At 48.1% G+C, this 17,685-nt stretch overlaps 1 protein-coding gene across 13 annotated transcripts in view; it reads right to left on the reverse strand.

Moving 5' to 3' along the window:
• The window catches only part of LOC105034911 (uncharacterized), a 167,883-nt gene that overhangs the window by 117,688 nt on the left and 32,510 nt on the right, over positions 1-17,685 (reverse strand). For 11 of the 13 annotated variants that reach the window (XR_012137381.1, XR_012137380.1, XM_073249766.1 and 8 more), the window contains one exon: positions 1,892-1,966. The exons of the other annotated variants lie outside the window; for them this stretch is intronic. Coding sequence is in view for 9 of the 11 variants with exons in the window: in XM_073249766.1 (XP_073105867.1) it covers positions 1,892-1,966 (75 nt within the window). In the remaining 2 variants the exon portion in view is untranslated. The remainder of the gene's footprint in view (positions 1-1,891; positions 1,967-17,685) is intronic. 13 annotated transcript variants of the gene reach the window in all.

The following is a 17,685-nucleotide window of genomic DNA, read 5'->3' on the forward strand; positions in this document are numbered from 1 at the left end:
ATCGAAATTTACTGCTGTATATTTAGATGGGCCCCTTCACAACCAGACTATCAGCCCAACGATACCTCTCAAAGCCAGGACCTCAATGAGAGATCGAGGATGAGTTATGAACCAGCATGCTTACCTTATGGAATGAACACAGAGGATTATAATACTATATGGCTGGAAGGATGGACTGATGTTCCTCCTGACTATATAAATGATCCAGATATTTATGGACATCGATGGTCAACCAAATTCTGATGATCGATACGTATTGAGTATTTTTAGATTTTTTTAATTGATTTAAGCATTTTAGGATCCAATGATATCTAGTCCATATATTGATTATTTAGAATACTAAATAACATAATATCATACTAAAATTCGTATGTCACACACGATTAAAGGTGTATCGAACCTTTAATCGACCAGTGAATTAATGAATGCTACTAAATATCAATTTGGACTTTAAAATATTAAATAATACATAAAAACTTGATTGGACACCCCCCTCTCAAAAAAAAAAGTAAAAAAAATTGGCCCGCATATTGTGTGTAGGTATGGTACCGAACCGGTAGCGTATCGAACCGACCAATGACCGAAACGGTCACCAGTATCAGTTTCAAAACCTTGCTAGCAATGCTAAGTGCGAACCTATTCAAGATGACATGGAGGGCCAGGAAGATGAGCCATTTCCCATCTATGGATCAATCCTCTATCAAATATCTAGCTTTTCTGGGCCAAGCCTAAATTTTTGGGCTAGTTTTGTTCTCTTGCTCATTCCTCCTCTTCTCCTCTTTTTTCTCTTTTTTCTTTTTTCTTGTGTTTCTACTTCTTCAGCTATTTTATGCTGCTCTTGTCCCATTTCTTTAATCAATGAAATATGAGGTGCATTGCCACTTTGTTGCTAAAAAAAAAGACTAAGGAGAGCTTAAACTTGACTAGGGATATCCTATTTTTGAATTCGATAAAGAAAATTTATAGTAAAGCTAAAACTAAATTGAAATTTGGAGATTTGTTGTTTAGATTTTCAAGAAATGTAACTAAAAGAGGAATCTTACAAGATATTGGAGTAACAGAAGATTTATTAGACCAACTGTAATATTAAAAATTGTTCTAAATCGGTTCGTATGGAACAAAGACACCAAAAAGGTGTTTTAATGTATGGATTGGGACTTTGTCAACTACTCATATACCTTGCAAGTGGATCACACTAAAATATAGCTCAGGCCACAATTTCAAGTTTTTCTTCCAATAGTGCTGTGTTTCTTGCCCTATTGCCCCTGCCTATTTTCTCTCCACCTAGTCATGAATATTAGCTTGGTATTTGGCAATTTGAGGAATTAATATCTTTAACAGCTAGAACCTCATCAATATTAGGAAAGAAACACATTATTATAATGAATAATTGATGCCTCATTTATTTATGTTGGACCCCTCAAATTTTGTCTCAGCTCTTAATTCTACATGTCTCCTTTGTTTATATGACCTCATTCTCTTCTTGTAATTTCTAGAAAGGTGCTCATCCCAAACTCTTGTACAACGTGAGGTTACTTTGTACATTATTGTTATTTAAAAAATTTCCATGGTATGAGATCAATTAACATTCATTGTACAAGATAAGGACCTCAAATCATTGCATTCACATTAAGTCATGTAAGAGGTAGATGGATCCACCATGTTTTAAAAATCAATAACAAAAATTAAGAAAAGAAGCATGACAATTTTGAATTCTCAGTTTGCTGGCAATTAGGCAAATAAGGATAATGGATGTTAATCCTTTCAAACTAAAAAATCAATCACATGAACGTATGTGATTCATATAATATGAGGAAAGTTAATGATTGATAATGTTCATCAAAGGAAAAGAAAAGATAAATGTGACAAAATTCAGAGGAATGAGACTTACTTGCCGCAATTGGGCATTGACCTCCGAAAGAAATCCCTCATCTAGTTGTCCTTCTTGTTCCCTTTTAACTAATTCCTGTAGATAACAAATATTACAAAATGAGAACATTGAAGGCTGAAATGAATTCAGAACACAAATAAAACTACTCAACAGAAAAGCCACAAGAAGAAAAAACTAGAATGTCAATTTCTTTTCTGGTGATAATGTCCAAACTAAGGGTATGGAGTATGGAGTATCTTATGGAGTCCATAAACCATAAACTAGAATGTCAGTACATAAGATTTCTTAGGTTCCTTGCTAACAAGGTTTTCTTATGCAGGTTCAAAAAGTGCACTTGTATGAATGAATACAAGATTCTCCAATAAAAAATTGATTAGGCAAAATTCATCATAAGACTATTTAGTGGTACATGAGAAATGATATCCAAAGTTAAAGAGTGCATGAGTGAGTTTATCAAGCATATTTCCCAAAGTTCTTGCAACTAGCAACCCAATGATTGTAATACAATTACCAATCCAAGGTTTGCTTGCGCTGATAGCAAAGCCTAGACCGGCTAGCCAATGGTACAGTTTAGTATGCCCTCGTGCTGCTCCACACTGGGCCTGAACCAACACAAAGAAACCGAAAGGAGAATGGGAGAGAGGGAGAGGGAAGGAAAGGGAGAGGGAGAGAAAGGGCCTCCAGAGGCTGCCAAAGGAGCGACGTCCGTTGTCGCGACTCGCCAGGGAGTGGTGGAGCCGCGCAGCATCCGCCGCGGGGAGTGGAGCGGATTCGTGGCCATTACTGCGGCCTGCCGCGTGGAGCCTGTTGCGGGGAGTGGTGGAGCCGCGCAGAATCCGTCGCAGGAGGTGGAGCAGTCGTGGCCGTTACTGTGGCCTGCCAGGGAGTCCAGGCCTGTCGGCCGAAGCTCGGTTGAAGCGCCTGGCAGAGAGAGGTGGCTATCCATCTGGAAGGAGCTCGGATGTTGCTGGCGGGCCGTCCACCATTTGGTGCCTTGAGCGTCAGTACTATAGGCGAGGGCCATCTGCAATTGAAGTCGGGGACAAAGTCCGGTTCCCGTAGGAGTCCGGACGAAGTTCACCTGCGGTTGAAGTCGGGGACGAAGTCCGGCTCCCGTAGGAGTCCGGACGAAGTTCACCTGCAGTTGAAGTCGGGGACGAAGTCCGGCTCCCGTAGGAGTCCGAACGAAGTTTGCCTGCAGTTGAAGTCGGGGACGAAGTCTGGCTCCCGTAGGAGTCCGGACGTAGTTCGCCGGCGGCTGAAGTCGGGGACGAAGTCCGGCTCCCGTAGGAGTCCGGATGAAGTTTGCCTGCAGTTGAAGTCGAGGGCGAAGTCCGGCTCCCGTAGGAGTCCGGACGAAATTTGCCTGCAGTTGAAGTCGGGGATGAAGTCCGGCTCCCGTAGGAGTCCGGACGAAGTTCATCTGTGGTTGAAGTCGGGGACGAAGTCCAGCTCCCGTAGGAGTCCGGACGAAGTTTGCCTGCAATTGAAGTCGGGGACGAAGTCCGGCTCCCGTAGGAGTCCGGACGAAGTTTTCCTGCAGTTGTAGTCGGGGACGAAGTCCGGCTCCCGTAGGAGTCCGGACGAAGTTTGCCTGCAGTTGAAGTCGGGGACGAAGTCCGGCTCCCGTAGGAGTCCGGACGAAGTTTGCCTGCAGTTGAAGTCGGGGATGAAGTCCGGCTCCCGTAGGAGTCCAGACGTAGTTCACCTGCGGCTGAAGTCGGGGACGAAGTCCGGCTCCCGTAGGAGTCCGGACGAAGTTTGCCTGCAGTTGAAGTCGGGGACGAAGTCCGGCTCCCGTAGGAGTCCGGACGAAGTTTGCCTGCGGCTGAAGTCGGGGACGAAGTCCGGCTCCCGTAGGAGTCCGGACGAAGTTTGCCTGCAGTTGAAGTCGGGGACGAAGTCCGGCTCCTGTAGAAGTCCGTCTGTCGTGGAGAATCTGGTCGACGCTGGTGGGGGTTTATCCATCGGCAGAGCTCGAGAATGCTGCAGAAGCTCGGCCGCCAGAGAGGTTCGGAAAGATGTCGCCGAAGGTCGGAAGTCGGTAGGTCCTCGAAGGGTTATCCCTGGCACAAACTTCGGCTGAGGGGGTATTTTGTACCCAACACCAGTCCCCCTACTTCCGAATTCGAGTTTCGAATGAAGAAAGTACAGAGAAATTTTACAGCTGAAGTTGTTCCCCTGAACCCCATGCACGATCGCCCTCAGATATTTTGGCATTTAATGCGCGCGTGCCGGAGCCTTTTTCCAAACAGGGCGATCCGAAGGGTCCTTTCGGAATTCCCACCGGAGCGTAGTCCCAAGTGCCACACCATAATGGTCCCGCCAACGGTCAGCCCTATGCCGCGGTGAGTGGGACACGTGGCGGGCACTGGTTGACCTAGGGATATCTGCCACCATAACTGCGCCAGGCCCCGTCGCTTATTTAAGCCCCCTCCTTCTCTCCAGGGGCTTCACTTCGCCTGAGAGTTGGCATCCTTCTTCTGCCTGAGGGTTTAGCCACCCCTAACGGCGCCCCTTTTTGACTCCAAGCACTCTTCGTACCAATCTCTGCCATCCCCGCCGGCTCCCCGCCGCCTTCAATCTTCCGAGCCCCTTCGAGGGGTTCTCCCATCGGGGCCTCTGCCCCGAAGGCCAACCTCGAGAGGATGCCATGGACCAAAAGGAGTATGAGGGAAAAAACAGCGGCCTGCGAATTCTCCGGCTGTCGAACTGTCACTGAGGGTTCCCATCGCCTTAAAGGGGGCTCGAGGGAGAATTCCTTCAACAACAGGGATTTAATAACGGGGACAACCGATGAGTGCGTTCCACCCGAGAATTTCGGAGTAGCTGATCGGGGCGACACCGGTCAAGGGGGTAGAGTTGTCGTCACAAGTTGTGGCGGGATTCTTGACGTCGTCGGGGCCGAGGGACCAGAAGCGGCCGGCGCCGACGATGGGGCAGTAGAACTTGTTGCGGGGACGGTGGAAGTAGCGCATGCCGACCTTGCCGAAGTACCTAGGACGGTGGTGGTCGTGGAGCACACGGTGGTGGTGCACGCCTCCGGCGCCCTCGCGGCCTCAAGGGTGCCTCTGGTTCTTCTTGATGCAGGTCGTCGTCGCCTCTGCCGTTGCCATCGCTGCCCCTTGAATTCTATCCCACCCTTTTTCCCCTAGGACTGGGGTTTCGACGATGGAGCGGAACAAGGCGGGGGGTGAGAGCCGAGGGATTTATCACACGCACTGGAAAATGCTGTCAAGACGGACGGAACCGGAAGGAGAAGTTGGGAGCTTGAAGTGGTCTCCAACGTGTTCCTTTTGAGTCTTGTAGTAATTTTTTTCTCGGCCCCCAGGGCCTTGTAACGTACACCTTTGTTAATCAAGAATGAGAAGGAGATTTTGTTACTTCGTCTGCACTTTGCATCGAATTGCTGCCTGCCGAACTTCTTTCATTTGCCATTGTTATTGTTGTATTCCCTTCTTTTTCCTTTTCTTCTCTTTTTTTTTTTTTCGACGTCGTCTGGAAGTCACTGGTTGTTGCCGTGTCGGCTCGCCTTTCCAGTCATCCCTCTTCTTCAGCCTTAATGGCTCTGTAATGCATATTTAATAAATAATATGAGAAGAAAATTTTCCACTACCTCTTTTACTCATATGTCGAATTATCGCTTGCCGAGCTTCTTTCGGCTTTTGCCTTGCTTGAAATCGATGCTGTTCGGAGGTACCCGATTGCCATCGCATTGACCCGTCCTTTCGTCCATGGCCGCAGATTTGTCCGAGGTAGCTCAGGTTTGATGCCCCCTTTCAGAGTTCGAGCTCGGAGGTCCGAGCTTCTCATCACCCTGTGGAAGTCGTCTTGTCTCGGGCTTGTGTTGAGGGCTTTCTTGAAGGTCGGGGTTTTTGATAAGAATCCCAATCCTTGCTGGGACGAGGTTCCCTGCATCTTTGATACTGTTTGTTTTCCATTCGTCGCTGACGTAGTCCGTCGCTTTCCTTTTTAACTTCCCTCCCCTTTCTCCTTTTTCTCTTTCGAGTGAGGGTTTTCCCTCTGCTCTTTATGGGGTTGAGGAAGCGCGAAGAGGCCGCTGGGAAGGTCCCCTTCTTCCTATCTGGTCTTAGACGACCAGATTTCGACTGGCGTTAGGGCGGGGTTCTTCCCCTATTTCTGTCATAATCGACTTTAGCTCAGATTAGGACGAGGTCCTCCTCTTGTCGCTAACAAGGCTATGGGGGTGCATATGGGCGTTGCGGGACCTCTCCCCCCATCCGGTCTGAGTGTAACCGGGCCTTCGACTTTGCTCATGTTAGAGCGAGGTTCTCCTCCTGTCCCTAATATGGCTGTGGGGGCACATGTGGGCGTTGCAGGACCTCTCCCCCCATCCGGTCTAAGGAGAACCGGACCTTCGACTTTGCTCATGTTAGAGCGAGGTTCTCCTCCTGTCCCTAACATGGCTGTGGGGGCACATGTGGGCGTTGCAAGGCCTCTCCCCCCATCCGGTCTAAGGAGAACCGGGCCTTCAACTTTGCTCATGTTAGGGTGAGGTTCTCCTCCTGTCCCTAACATGGCTGTGGGGGCGCATGTGGACGCTGTTTGGCCTCTCCCCCCATCCGGTCTAAGGAGAACCGAGCCTTCGACTTTGCTCATGTTAGGACGAGGTTCTCCTCCTGTCCCTAACATGGCTGTGGGGGCGCATATGGGCTCTGCTTGGCCTCTCTCCCCGTCCGATCTAAGGAGAACCGGGCCTTCGATTTTATCGGGACGGAGTTCTCCTCTTGCTCCCGACACGATTCGTTTTGACTGTCCTGTCGACATAGGCTCGTGCCAAGAGAAGAGACATGTAGATATGAAACTTTTATTTAAAATAAAGTTATCGATAATACATTCGTAAGTTTTCCGAGCTCCATGGTCGCGGGAGGTCTGCTCCTCCAAGCTCCTTGAGGTAATAAGTTCCGAGCCAAACTACTTCCTTGACTTCGTACGGGCCTTCCCAATTTGGGGCGAGCTTCCCTCGATCCTGAGGTTGCGAGACAGCGGCTCGTCGAAGCACTAGATCTCCTGCTCTAAAGACTTTATTCTTGACCCAGGAATTGTAATAGCGGACGACTTTCTGTCTGTAGGCTGCCATCCGAACTTAAGCTACCTCCCACTTTTCTTCCAGTAAGTCAAGGTTGGCTTTAAGACATTGCGAATTGTGATGTTCGTTGAATGCCACGACTCGTGCCGACGGGAGTTTAAGCTCAATTGGGATAACAGCCTCCGTTCCGAAGGCCAGAGCGAAGGGGGTCTCTCCCGTGGGCAGTCTTTGGGTAGTTCGGTACGCCCACAGCACATGGTAAAGTTCATCTGCCCAAGTTCCCTTCGCCTTTTCGAGCCTTGTCTTGATCCCCTGCAGCAGGGTTCTGTTGGTCACTTCAGCTTCGCCATTCGCCTGAGGGTGGGCTACTGACGTGAAGTTGTGGGAGATGTTTAGGTCCTCACAAAATTCGGCGAATCTCGCTCCCGCGAACTGCCGCCCATTATCAGTAATTATGGTTCTCGACAGGCCGAACCTGCAAATGATTGACTTCCAGACGAAGTCTTGCACTTTAGCTTCTGTGATCTTCTCCAGCGGTTCGGCTTCGACCCACTTGGTGAAATAGTCAATCGCTACCAGGAGGAACTTCCTCTGCCCCGACGCTACGGAAAAGGATCCAAGGATATCCATCCCCCATTGCGCAAACGGCCATGGGGCACTCAAAGGGGTAAGCTCGATGGCGGGCTGTCTCTGGATGTTGGCATATCTCTGACATCGGTCGCACTTTCTGACGTACTCAATTGAGTTACGATGCATAGTCGGCCAGTAATATCCTTGGTGAAGCGACTTGTGGGATAAGGATCTAGCTCCCAGATGGCTTCCGCAGATTCCTTCATGCACCTCCCACAAGGCGTAGTCGGCTTCCGAAGGTCGGAGACATTTTAAGAGGGGCAAAGAGTATGATCTCTTGTACAGCTTGTCCTCATAGAGGATGTACCGGGAGGCTTAATTTCTGAGCTTCCGGACTTCTTTTGCATCATGAGGGAGAACCCCATCCCTGAGATATGCCACCAGCAGGTCGATCCAACTGGACTCATGATCAATTTCCATCACGGGTCGCGATTCCTCCGTACTTGGGCACTTCAGAACTTCAAAAAGAACACCCTTGGGCAACTCAGCTGGAGCCAGCGTAGCTAGCTTGGAGAGAAGATCGGCCCTGGTATTTTCCATTCTTGGAATCTGCCTGGTGTGGAAGCTACTAAAGGCGGGAACGAGCTCCTTTACCCTTTCAAGATATTTAGCCATGCTATCCTCCTACGCTTCGTAGTTTCCGTTGACTTGTCCCACTACCAATTGGGAATCGCTGTGGACTTAGAGCCGATCTACTCCCAGTTCTTTGGCGATCCTTAACCCTACGATCAGAGCTTCATATTCAGCTCCATTGTTTGTTGCGGGAAACTCAAAGCGTAGAACGTACTCCGCGATGATTCCCTCTGGACTGATCAAGATCAGGCCCGCGCCTGCGCCCGACATGTTGGAAGACCCGTCCACGTAGAGGGCCCAAAAGCAACCAGGGAGGTCGGCTTGTTCTTCAGGGGAGTTCGGTCGGGGCTCAAGGTCGTCTATTTCACCCTGTTCCGGTTCGGCCTCCTCCGAGATTGTGCACTCTACTATAAAATCTGCCAATATCTGGGCCTTGACCGCCGGTCTGGGCCGATAGTTAATGTCGAATTCGGTGAGCTCGATCGCCCATTTCGCCATCCTCCCGGAGGCATCGCCCGGTGCAGAATAGCCTTGATCGGCTGGTCGGTGAGTAACGTCACGGTGTGCCCTTGGAAGTAGGGTCGGAGCCTCCGGGCTGCAATCAACAGGGCGTAAGTTAGTTTCTCTAATTTAGTATACCTAGTTTCGGCGTCTCTCAACGCGCGACTGACGTAGTAGATCGGCCATTGAATTTTTGCCTCTTCCTTAACAAGGACTGCTGCGAGAGCCATAGGGGAGACCGCTAGGTACAAAAGCAGCTCCTCTCCAGGCTCGGGCTTTGCCAACAACGGAGGTGAGCTGAGGTAGCACCTTAGCTCTTCAAATGCCTGTTGGCACTCAGGGGTCCAACAGAAGTTCTTCGGCCGCTTGAGGGTTTGGAAGAAGGGTAAGCACCGTTCGGCCGACTTCGCGACGAAGCGGTTCAGGGCTGCTACCCTCCCTGTAAGGCGTTGAACCTCCTTTATCGACTTCGGGGCGGTCATCTCCTGGATGGCGCGAATTTTCTCTGGGTTGGCTTCAATCCCGCGCCCCGACACCATGAAGCCCAGGAACTTCCCTGAGGTCACTCCGAAAGCACATTTAGTCGGGTTCAGCTTCATCTTATATTTTCGGAGGGCGCCGAAGTCTCCTCGAGGTCGGCGACGTGGTTCATGGAAGATTTGCTTTTCACGAGCATGTCGTCCACGTAGACCTCCATGTTGCGGCCGATTTGCTCCTTGAAGATTTTGTTCACCAGCCGCTGATAGGTCGCACCTGCATTTTTGAGGCCAAAAGGCATGACCTTATAACAATAAAGGCCACGATTAGTAATGAAAGCAGTTTTTTCTTCGTCTTCCGGCGCCATCCTGATTTGGTTATAACCGGAGAATGCGTCCATAAAGGTGAGAAGCTCATGGCCCGAGGTCGCGTCCACCAGTTGATCAATTCTGGGCAGTGGGTAGCTGTCCTTTGGGCAAGCTTTATTCAGCTTTTTGAAGTCTATACACATCCTCCACTTGCCGTTTGCCTTTTTGACTAGGACAACGTTGGAAATCCAGTCAGGATAGTTGACTTCTCTAATGAATCCGGCTTTCAAGAGTTTGTCCACTTCCTCGGCTATCGCTTTCTGCCTCTCCGGTGCGTGACCTCGGATTTTTTCTTTCATCGGTCAATGCTTTGGATCGACGGCCAGACGATGCTCCATGACTTCCGTGTCAATCCCCGACATGTCCGCTGGAACCCAAGCGAAAACGTCCGCATTCTTTCGTAGAAAATCGACGAGATGCGCCCGCACCTCTTCCCCCAGGTTGGAGCCGATCTTCACCATATGCTCCGCATTCCCGTCGTTCAAAGGGATCGAAACCAGATCTTCAATCGGGCCGCCCCTCTCCTCAGTGAGGTCGTCGCGGGCATCCAGCCCATCAACTGGACAGAGGTCGGATTGGTCACTTCTTTGCAAGGCTATGTTGTAGCAGTGTCTGGCCAGGGCTTGGTCTCCCCTGACCCCTCCGACCCCCTGGCTGGTAGGGAATTTCAATTTCAAATGGTAGGTTGACACGACGGCTCGGAGAGCGTTGAGGCCAAGTCGGCCGAGGATTGCGTTGTAGGCTGACGGCGCCTTCACCATCAGGAAGTTCACCAGAGCCCTGGACTGTCTTGGATATCGGCCCGCAGCTACAGTCAGAGTTACCACCCCCTCCACCGGGACAGCATCGCCGGTAAACCCTACCAGAGGGGAGTTAATCGGTCCCAAATGGCCGTCAAGGATGGACATTCTCGAGAAGGCATCGTAGAATAAAATGTCGGCCGAACTTCCATTGTCGACAAGAATGCGGCGGACGTCGTAGTTAGCTATATTCAAGAAAACTACAACCGCGTCGTTATGAGGAAATTGAACTCCCCGAGCATCTTCTTCAGTGAAAGTTATGGATTCCTCAATCTTTTGCCGCTTGGGAGGTCTGGCCAATACGCCGACCGCTCCCCACCGGAATTCTTCCGAGATGGTGTTGGCGAAATCCATCGGAGGCCGATTGTCTGACCGCTCCATGCCAGCGGCCGTTGCCGGAGGGGAGGGGCTGGGGAAACCGGAGGCGAGGCCGGAGTCTGGGATCTGGCCGCGGAGGCCGTGGGTCGCCGTGTGAATGCTTCGTGGGAAGGCATCGGGCGAAGACCTAGTGGAGGAAGGGAAGAGGACGCCGGAAAAGATGACCGGAGGCGGTCCCATTGAGCGCTCCTTTAAGAACAAGGGTACTGCGAAGACACAAGCCATTCCTCTAGCGTCAATCCTATTGGTGCAAAAATCTGCCTGCGTCGGAGAAGCTGGAGTCAAGGGAGTCGCGGTCGCCGTCGGGACCTGCAAAAGAAGTCTAAACCGGAGGTGGGGTTGCTCCGACAAGACCCTACGACGCTCAAGTCAGTTCTCTGCCTCAACAAGAATGGAGTGCTCGAACGAAAATTTTAGCAGAATTTTGGGATAGAAACTAGAGCTTAGAGAATAACGTATCTGGGCCCCCTTTTTATAGGCGGGGGGAGCAACGGATTGATAGCGATTGTTTGTAACCGCCTCGTCGTGGGCCGCACGGGGCCAGGAGAAATTTATCATGAGTAATGGGGTGGGGTCGTGGCTGTCACCACGGCTTGCCACGTGGAATCTGTTGCAGAAAGTGGAGCGACGTCCGTTGTCGCGACTCGCCAGGGAGTGGTGGAGCCGCGCAGCATCCGCCGCGGGGAGTGGAGCGGATTCGTGGCCATTACTGCGGCCTGCCGCGTGGAGCCTGTTGCGGGGAGTGGTGGAGCCGCGCAGAATCCGTCGCAGGAGGTGGAGCAGTCGTGGCCGTTACTGTGGCCTGCCAGGGAGTCCAGGCCTGTCGGCCGAAGCTCGGTTGAAGCGCCTGGCAGAGAGAGGTGGCTATCCATCTGGAAGGAGCTCGGATGTTGCTGGCGGGTCGTCCACCGTTTGGTGCCTTGAGCGTCAGTACTATAGGCGAGGGCCATCTGCAATTGAAGTCGGGGACAAAGTCCGGTTCCCGTAGGAGTCCGGACGAAGTTCACCTGCGGTTGAAGTCGGGGACGAAGTCCGGCTCCCGTAGGAGTCCGGACGAAGTTCACCTGCGGTTGAAGTCGGCGACGAAGTCCGGCTCCCGTAGGAGTCCGAACGAAGTTTGCCTGCAGTTGAAGTCGGGGACGAAGTCTGGCTCCCGTAGGAGTCCGGACGTAGTTCGCCGGCGGCTGAAGTCGGGGACGAAGTCCGGCTCCCGTAGGAGTCCGGACGTAGTTTGCCTGCGGCTGAAGTCGGGGACGAAGTCCGGCTCCCGTAGGAGTCCGGACGAAGTTTGCCTGCAGGTGAAGTCGGGGACGAAGTCCGGCTCCCGTAGGAGTCCGGACGAAGTTTGCCTGCAGTTGAAGTCGGGGGCGAAGTCCGGCTCCCGTAGGAGTCCGGACGAAGTTTGCCTGCGGTTGAAGTCGAGGACGAAGTCCGGCTCCCGTAGGAGTCCGGACGAAGTTTGCCTGCGGTTGAAGTCGGGGACGAAGTCCGACTCCCGTAGGAGTCCGGACGAAGTTTGCCTGCAGTTAAAGTCAGGGACGAAGTCCGACTCCCGTAAGAGTCCGGACGAAGTTCACCTGCAGTTGAAGTCGGGGACGAAGTCCGGCTCCCGTAGGAGTCCGGATGAAGTTCGCCTGCGGTTGAAGTCGGGGACGAAGTCCGGCTCCCGTAGGAGTCCGGACGAAGTTCGCCTGCGGCTGAAGTCGGGGACGAAGTTCGCCTGCGGCTGAAGTCGGGGACGAAGTCCGGCTCCCGTAGGAGTCCGGACGAAGTTTGCCTGCAGTTGAAGTCGGGGACGAAGTCCGGCTCCCGTAGGAGTCCGGACGAAGTTTGCCTGCAGTTGAAGTCGGGGACGAAGTCCGGCTCCCGTAGGAGTCCGTCTGTCATGGAGAATCTGGTCGACGCTGGTGGGGGTTTATCCATCGGCAGAGCTCGGGAATGCTGCGGAAGATCGGCCGCCAGAGAGGTTCGGAAAGATGTCGCCGAAGGTCGGAAGTCGGTAGGATCCCCGGAGGGTCATCCCTGGCACAAACTTCGGCTGAAGGGGTATTTTGTACCCAACAAGCAGGGATCTAAATATATATGCAAAATCCAAGAATACCTTATCAGCAGGGATCTAAATATAGCAATCAGTAGGAATATATTTAGCAATCAGCAGGAATCTAAACATAGGCTGTATTTTTATAAGTTGTATTACTATTTTGGGGCTGTAGTATATTATTGATTATCCTGTTTTGTATAGTTGTTGGTATAGGCTGTATTACTATATTTTTCTCTATTGAAGATCTATATAAGGAGGCTCTCTGATCCCAAGGAGGATAGAGCAATTTTGGCATTCCAAACCATCTCTCTATTCTTGTTCTTGTGTTTTTGTCATGGTGTCAGAGCCAAGGGCTTCTGAAACTGCCACCCTCATCTAAAGGGCCTTCTGGAGTCCGCTGCCCTCATTCAAGGATTCTTCTGCAGCATCTTGAGATCGTGGGAATCTGAGGTCTGGTATTTTTTTCTGAGAAACTTCTGTCAGGTTCGTTGACTATTTCTGTTTTGATCTCTCTAGCTTTTGAAATCTCTGTTCCTAATGGATACCAACACCAAAACTGCTGTAATTCCTGTATATTTTAATGGGAAAAACTATTTTTTGTGGGAGTTTCATTTAAGATGTTTCATTATGGGTCAAGAACTTTGCGGTTTGTTGATGGAAGTGAAGGCCAGCCTAGGGAAGATAAAGGAAATGAAAAAGAAGTAAAACAATAGCAGAAAAACAATACAAAAGTGATGAGTTGGATTGTGAGTTCTGTTGAACCTCAAATTGGAATAAATCTGCGAGCACACACCACTGCTGCAAGCATATGAAGTTTTTTGAAAAAGTTATATCATCAAGACAATGATTCTAGGAAATACAATATTGGGATTGAGTTGGTGAATATACTCAGGGAACAAAGACTGTTCAGGAATACTATTCTGGTTTTATGAACTTATGGTTGGAATACAACTCTATCATATATGAAACTGTTTCTACGGAAGCTTTGGTGACAATTCAAACTTTGCAAGCCAAAAATATGAGAGATCATTTCCTCATGAAGTTAAGATCTGATTTTGAGACTATTAGAGGGACTTTGATGAATCGAAAACCTGTACCTGATCTAGATGAATGCTTTCAGCAGGTTCTTCGTGAAGAACAACGGCTTCTCTTACAAGGAACTGCCAATAATTCTAAGGCTGTAAACAATTCAGATCTTGCCTTTTTTTTTAGGGAACAACCTAGAACTAAAGATACCCAGCAGTTACAATGCTATTCATGCCAGAAATATGGACACATTGCTCGAGATTTTAAGGAGAAATTCTGCAGGTATTGTAGGAAGGGAGGCCACATCTTGACTGAATGTAGGCGGAGACTTCAGAACAAAGGAGGAAAGGCATACCACATCACGATTGGTTTAGCTGAAGAATCTTCTCCTCTTGCCACACCTGCTGGTAATCACTCAATCACTACTGAATCAATTCAAGCTATGATTCAGTCTACCTTGTCTGCCATGGGAATTTCAGGTAAAAATACTTCTAGGCCCTGGTTGTTAGATTCTGGAGCCTCCAATCATATGACATCCTCTTCACAAACCCTTTGTTCAATATCTTCTTACCATGGTCAATCTAAAATTCACATTACTGATGGAAAAAATCTGCCTATTATGGCAATGGGTAGAATTCAATCCAAAAATTTTAATGTTTCTGATGTTTATCTTGTTCCACAATTATCCACTAACCTTCTTTCAGTTGGATAGCTTGTAGACAATCATTGCAATGTAACCTTCTCTCCTTCTGGCTGCATTATTCAAGACCTGAACTCAGGGATAGTGATCGAGAAAGGGAGTAAGCATGGGCGTCTCTTCACTGTGGATCACATATTCCCGCAAGCCTCTGGTTTGTCTGCATCTCATGAAGTTGTGTCCCATAAATGGCTACTTTGGCATCATAGATTAGGACATCCAAATTTAAATAAATTGTTGTTAATGTTCAAGAAAGGTTTGATTCATAATAAATCTGAAATTCCAAAGCAATGTCCTTGTTTTAGTTGTTGCCAGGGAAGAGCAAAACTCTTCCATTTTCTTTGAGCAATCATGTATCGCAATCATCCTTTGAACTTATACATTCTGATGTCTGGGATTTGGCTCCAATTATTTTCTTCGTCGGGTTACAAATATTGTCACATTCATCGATGACTTTAGTAGGTTCACTTGGATCAACTTCTTGCATGCAAAATCTGATGTGTTGTCTTGTTTCAAGGCTTTTGTGTCGATGGTTGAAACTCATTTTGACAAACGTATACAGACCCTACGATCAGATTTAGGGGGAGAGTATATATCAAATCAGTTTCAATTATTTCTTCAAGACAAAGGAATAACCTCTTAACGATCTTGCCCCTATACTCCTCAGCAAAATGATATTGCTGAGAGAAAACATAGACACATCCTTGATGTTGCTCGCACTCTGCTTCTTGATGCTGCAGTTCCTCTAATGCTTTGGGATGAGGCTGTGAGGACTGCTGTATTTTTAATCAATCGTCAGATCTCGAAAAAATTAGAGAATGTCAGTCCCTATTTTAAACTTTTTAAAGAACAACCAAATTATAGAAGTTTTCATCCCTTTGGTTGTCTTTGTTTTGTTCACCTTCCTCCACTTGAACGTCATAAAATTTCCACTCAAACTACTCGCTGTGTATTCTTGGATTATGCAGTGAATCAAAAGGGGTTCCGATGTTATGATCCTCACAGTCAATGCATTCGAGTGTCTCGAAATGTCGTATTCTTTGATAAACATTTCTTCTATTCCCACCACCCATCATTATCTCCCCAAGTTTCTTCCTCCATTGTACATTTATTTGACACAACTCATGAGGCAGATTCCTCCAGCAAATTCAAATAAGGGATGGTCTACAAGCGAAGGAATACACCCACAGCACCAGGTGCTAGTCAAGCTGAACCTCTTAACCCTGCTGTTGACCCTGATCCTGAACCTGCACCGGTCTCTGGATTTCCTTCACTTCCCAATATTAAGAGATCCACTAGCCCCACTCGCCCACCTGACCGCTATGGCTTTCCATCCACTTCCACAGAAACATCCTTTCTCTCCACCTTGTCCACAATTCCCATCCCCAATACATACTCTCAGGCTGTGAAGCATGAGTGTTGGCAACAGGCTATGGCAGAGGAGTTAGATGCTTTGGTCAAAACCAACATATGGGATCTCATTTCCTATCCTTCAGGCATCAAGCCCATAGGATGTAAATGGATTTACACTATCAAAATGAAATCCGATGGATCCTTGGAGCGCTACAAAGCTCGATTGGTCACCTTGGAGAATCGTCAAGAATATGGAATTGATTATTAAGACACTTTTGCCCGTGGCTAAAATGACAACTGTTCGAACTGTTGTTGCATTGGCTACATCAAAATCTTGGCCTATATTTCAAATGAATGTCAAGAATGCTTTCTTGAATGGAGATTTACATGAGGAAGTTTTTATGAAACCTCCTCCAAGATTGCCTTTGCCATCACAAGACTTGATTTGTCGATTGAGGAGATCACTCTATGGGCTCAAACAAGCACCACGGGCATGGTTTACTAAGCTGCGACATACCATTTAGAAGGCGGGATTTCAGCAGAGCAAACAAGATTCATCCCTTTTCTTGCAAAGGTCCCCTCATGGTCTTACTCTTATTGTAGTGTATATTGATAATATATTAATCTCAGGTGATGATACTCTAAGAATACAACACATCAAAGATACGCTGCATCGATCATTTCAGATGAAAGACTTTGGGTATTTTAATTACTTTTTAGGTGTTGAAGCCCGTCGCACCAAAAAAGGCATATATTTGACTCAACAAAAATATTTGCATGATCTAATATCTCTTGCTCAGCTTCAAAACAGTCCCACTATTGCCACACCTATGAAAGTAAATCTCAAACTTCGGAGTGATGCTGGCAATCTACTTGATGATCCTACCTATTATCGCAAACTTGTTGGGAGCCTCATTTATCTCAGTTTTGCTCGTCCAGACATTGCCTATGCTGTAAATACTGTAAGTCAATTTATGACTACTCCTAGGCATGCACATCTTGCCGCTGTTCATCATATTCTCTGCTACCTCAAGGGTACTCCTAACCGAGGACTGTTCTTTTCTTCTGGGACCTCTCTATCCTTGTCTGCATATGCTGATGCCGATTGGGGAGCTTGCCCTAACACTAGGAGATCTATTACTGGTTGGTGTGTCTTTTTAGGACAGTGCTTGATTTCATAGAAATGCAAGAAGCAAGATCGGGTTTCTAGGTCATCCATTGAAGCTGAATATCGCGCAATGTCTGCTGCATGTTCTGAAGTCACCTGGTTGAGAGGATTACTCTTGGAATTAGGTTTTCCTTGCAATGAACCCACTCCCCTATATGTTGATAATACTAGTGCCATTCGAATTGCTGAGAATCCAGCCTTACATGAACGCACAAAACATATTGAAATTGATTGTCACTACATTCGTGAGAGAAAAATTATTACTCTTCTCTACTTGCCCTCCAAAGATCAGATCGCTGATATTTTCACGAAGGCTTTCTCCTTTGATCGACATAAGTTTATCAGTAGCAAATTGATGCTGCAAGATTCTCCAGCATGAATTTGAGGGGGAGTATCAGTAGGAATATATTTAGCAATCAGCAGAAATCTAAATATAACAAAATCCAAGAATACCTTATCCGCAGGGATCTAAATGTATATGCAAAATCCAAGAATACCTTATCAGCAGGGATCTAAATATAGCAATCAATAGGAATATATTTAGCAATCAGCAAGAATCTAAATATAAGCTGTATTTTTATAGGTTGTATTACTATCTTTGGGGCTGTAGTATATTATTGATTATCCTGTTTTGTATAGTTGTTGGTATAGGCTGTATTACTATATTTTTCTCTATTGAAGATCTATATAAGGAGGCTCTCTGATCCCAAGGAGGACAAGGCAATATTGGCA

The sequence above is a fragment of the Elaeis guineensis genome, chromosome 16, assembly GCF_000442705.2.
Source record: "Elaeis guineensis isolate ETL-2024a chromosome 16, EG11, whole genome shotgun sequence".
Lineage (NCBI taxonomy): Eukaryota > Viridiplantae > Streptophyta > Magnoliopsida > Arecales > Arecaceae > Elaeis > Elaeis guineensis.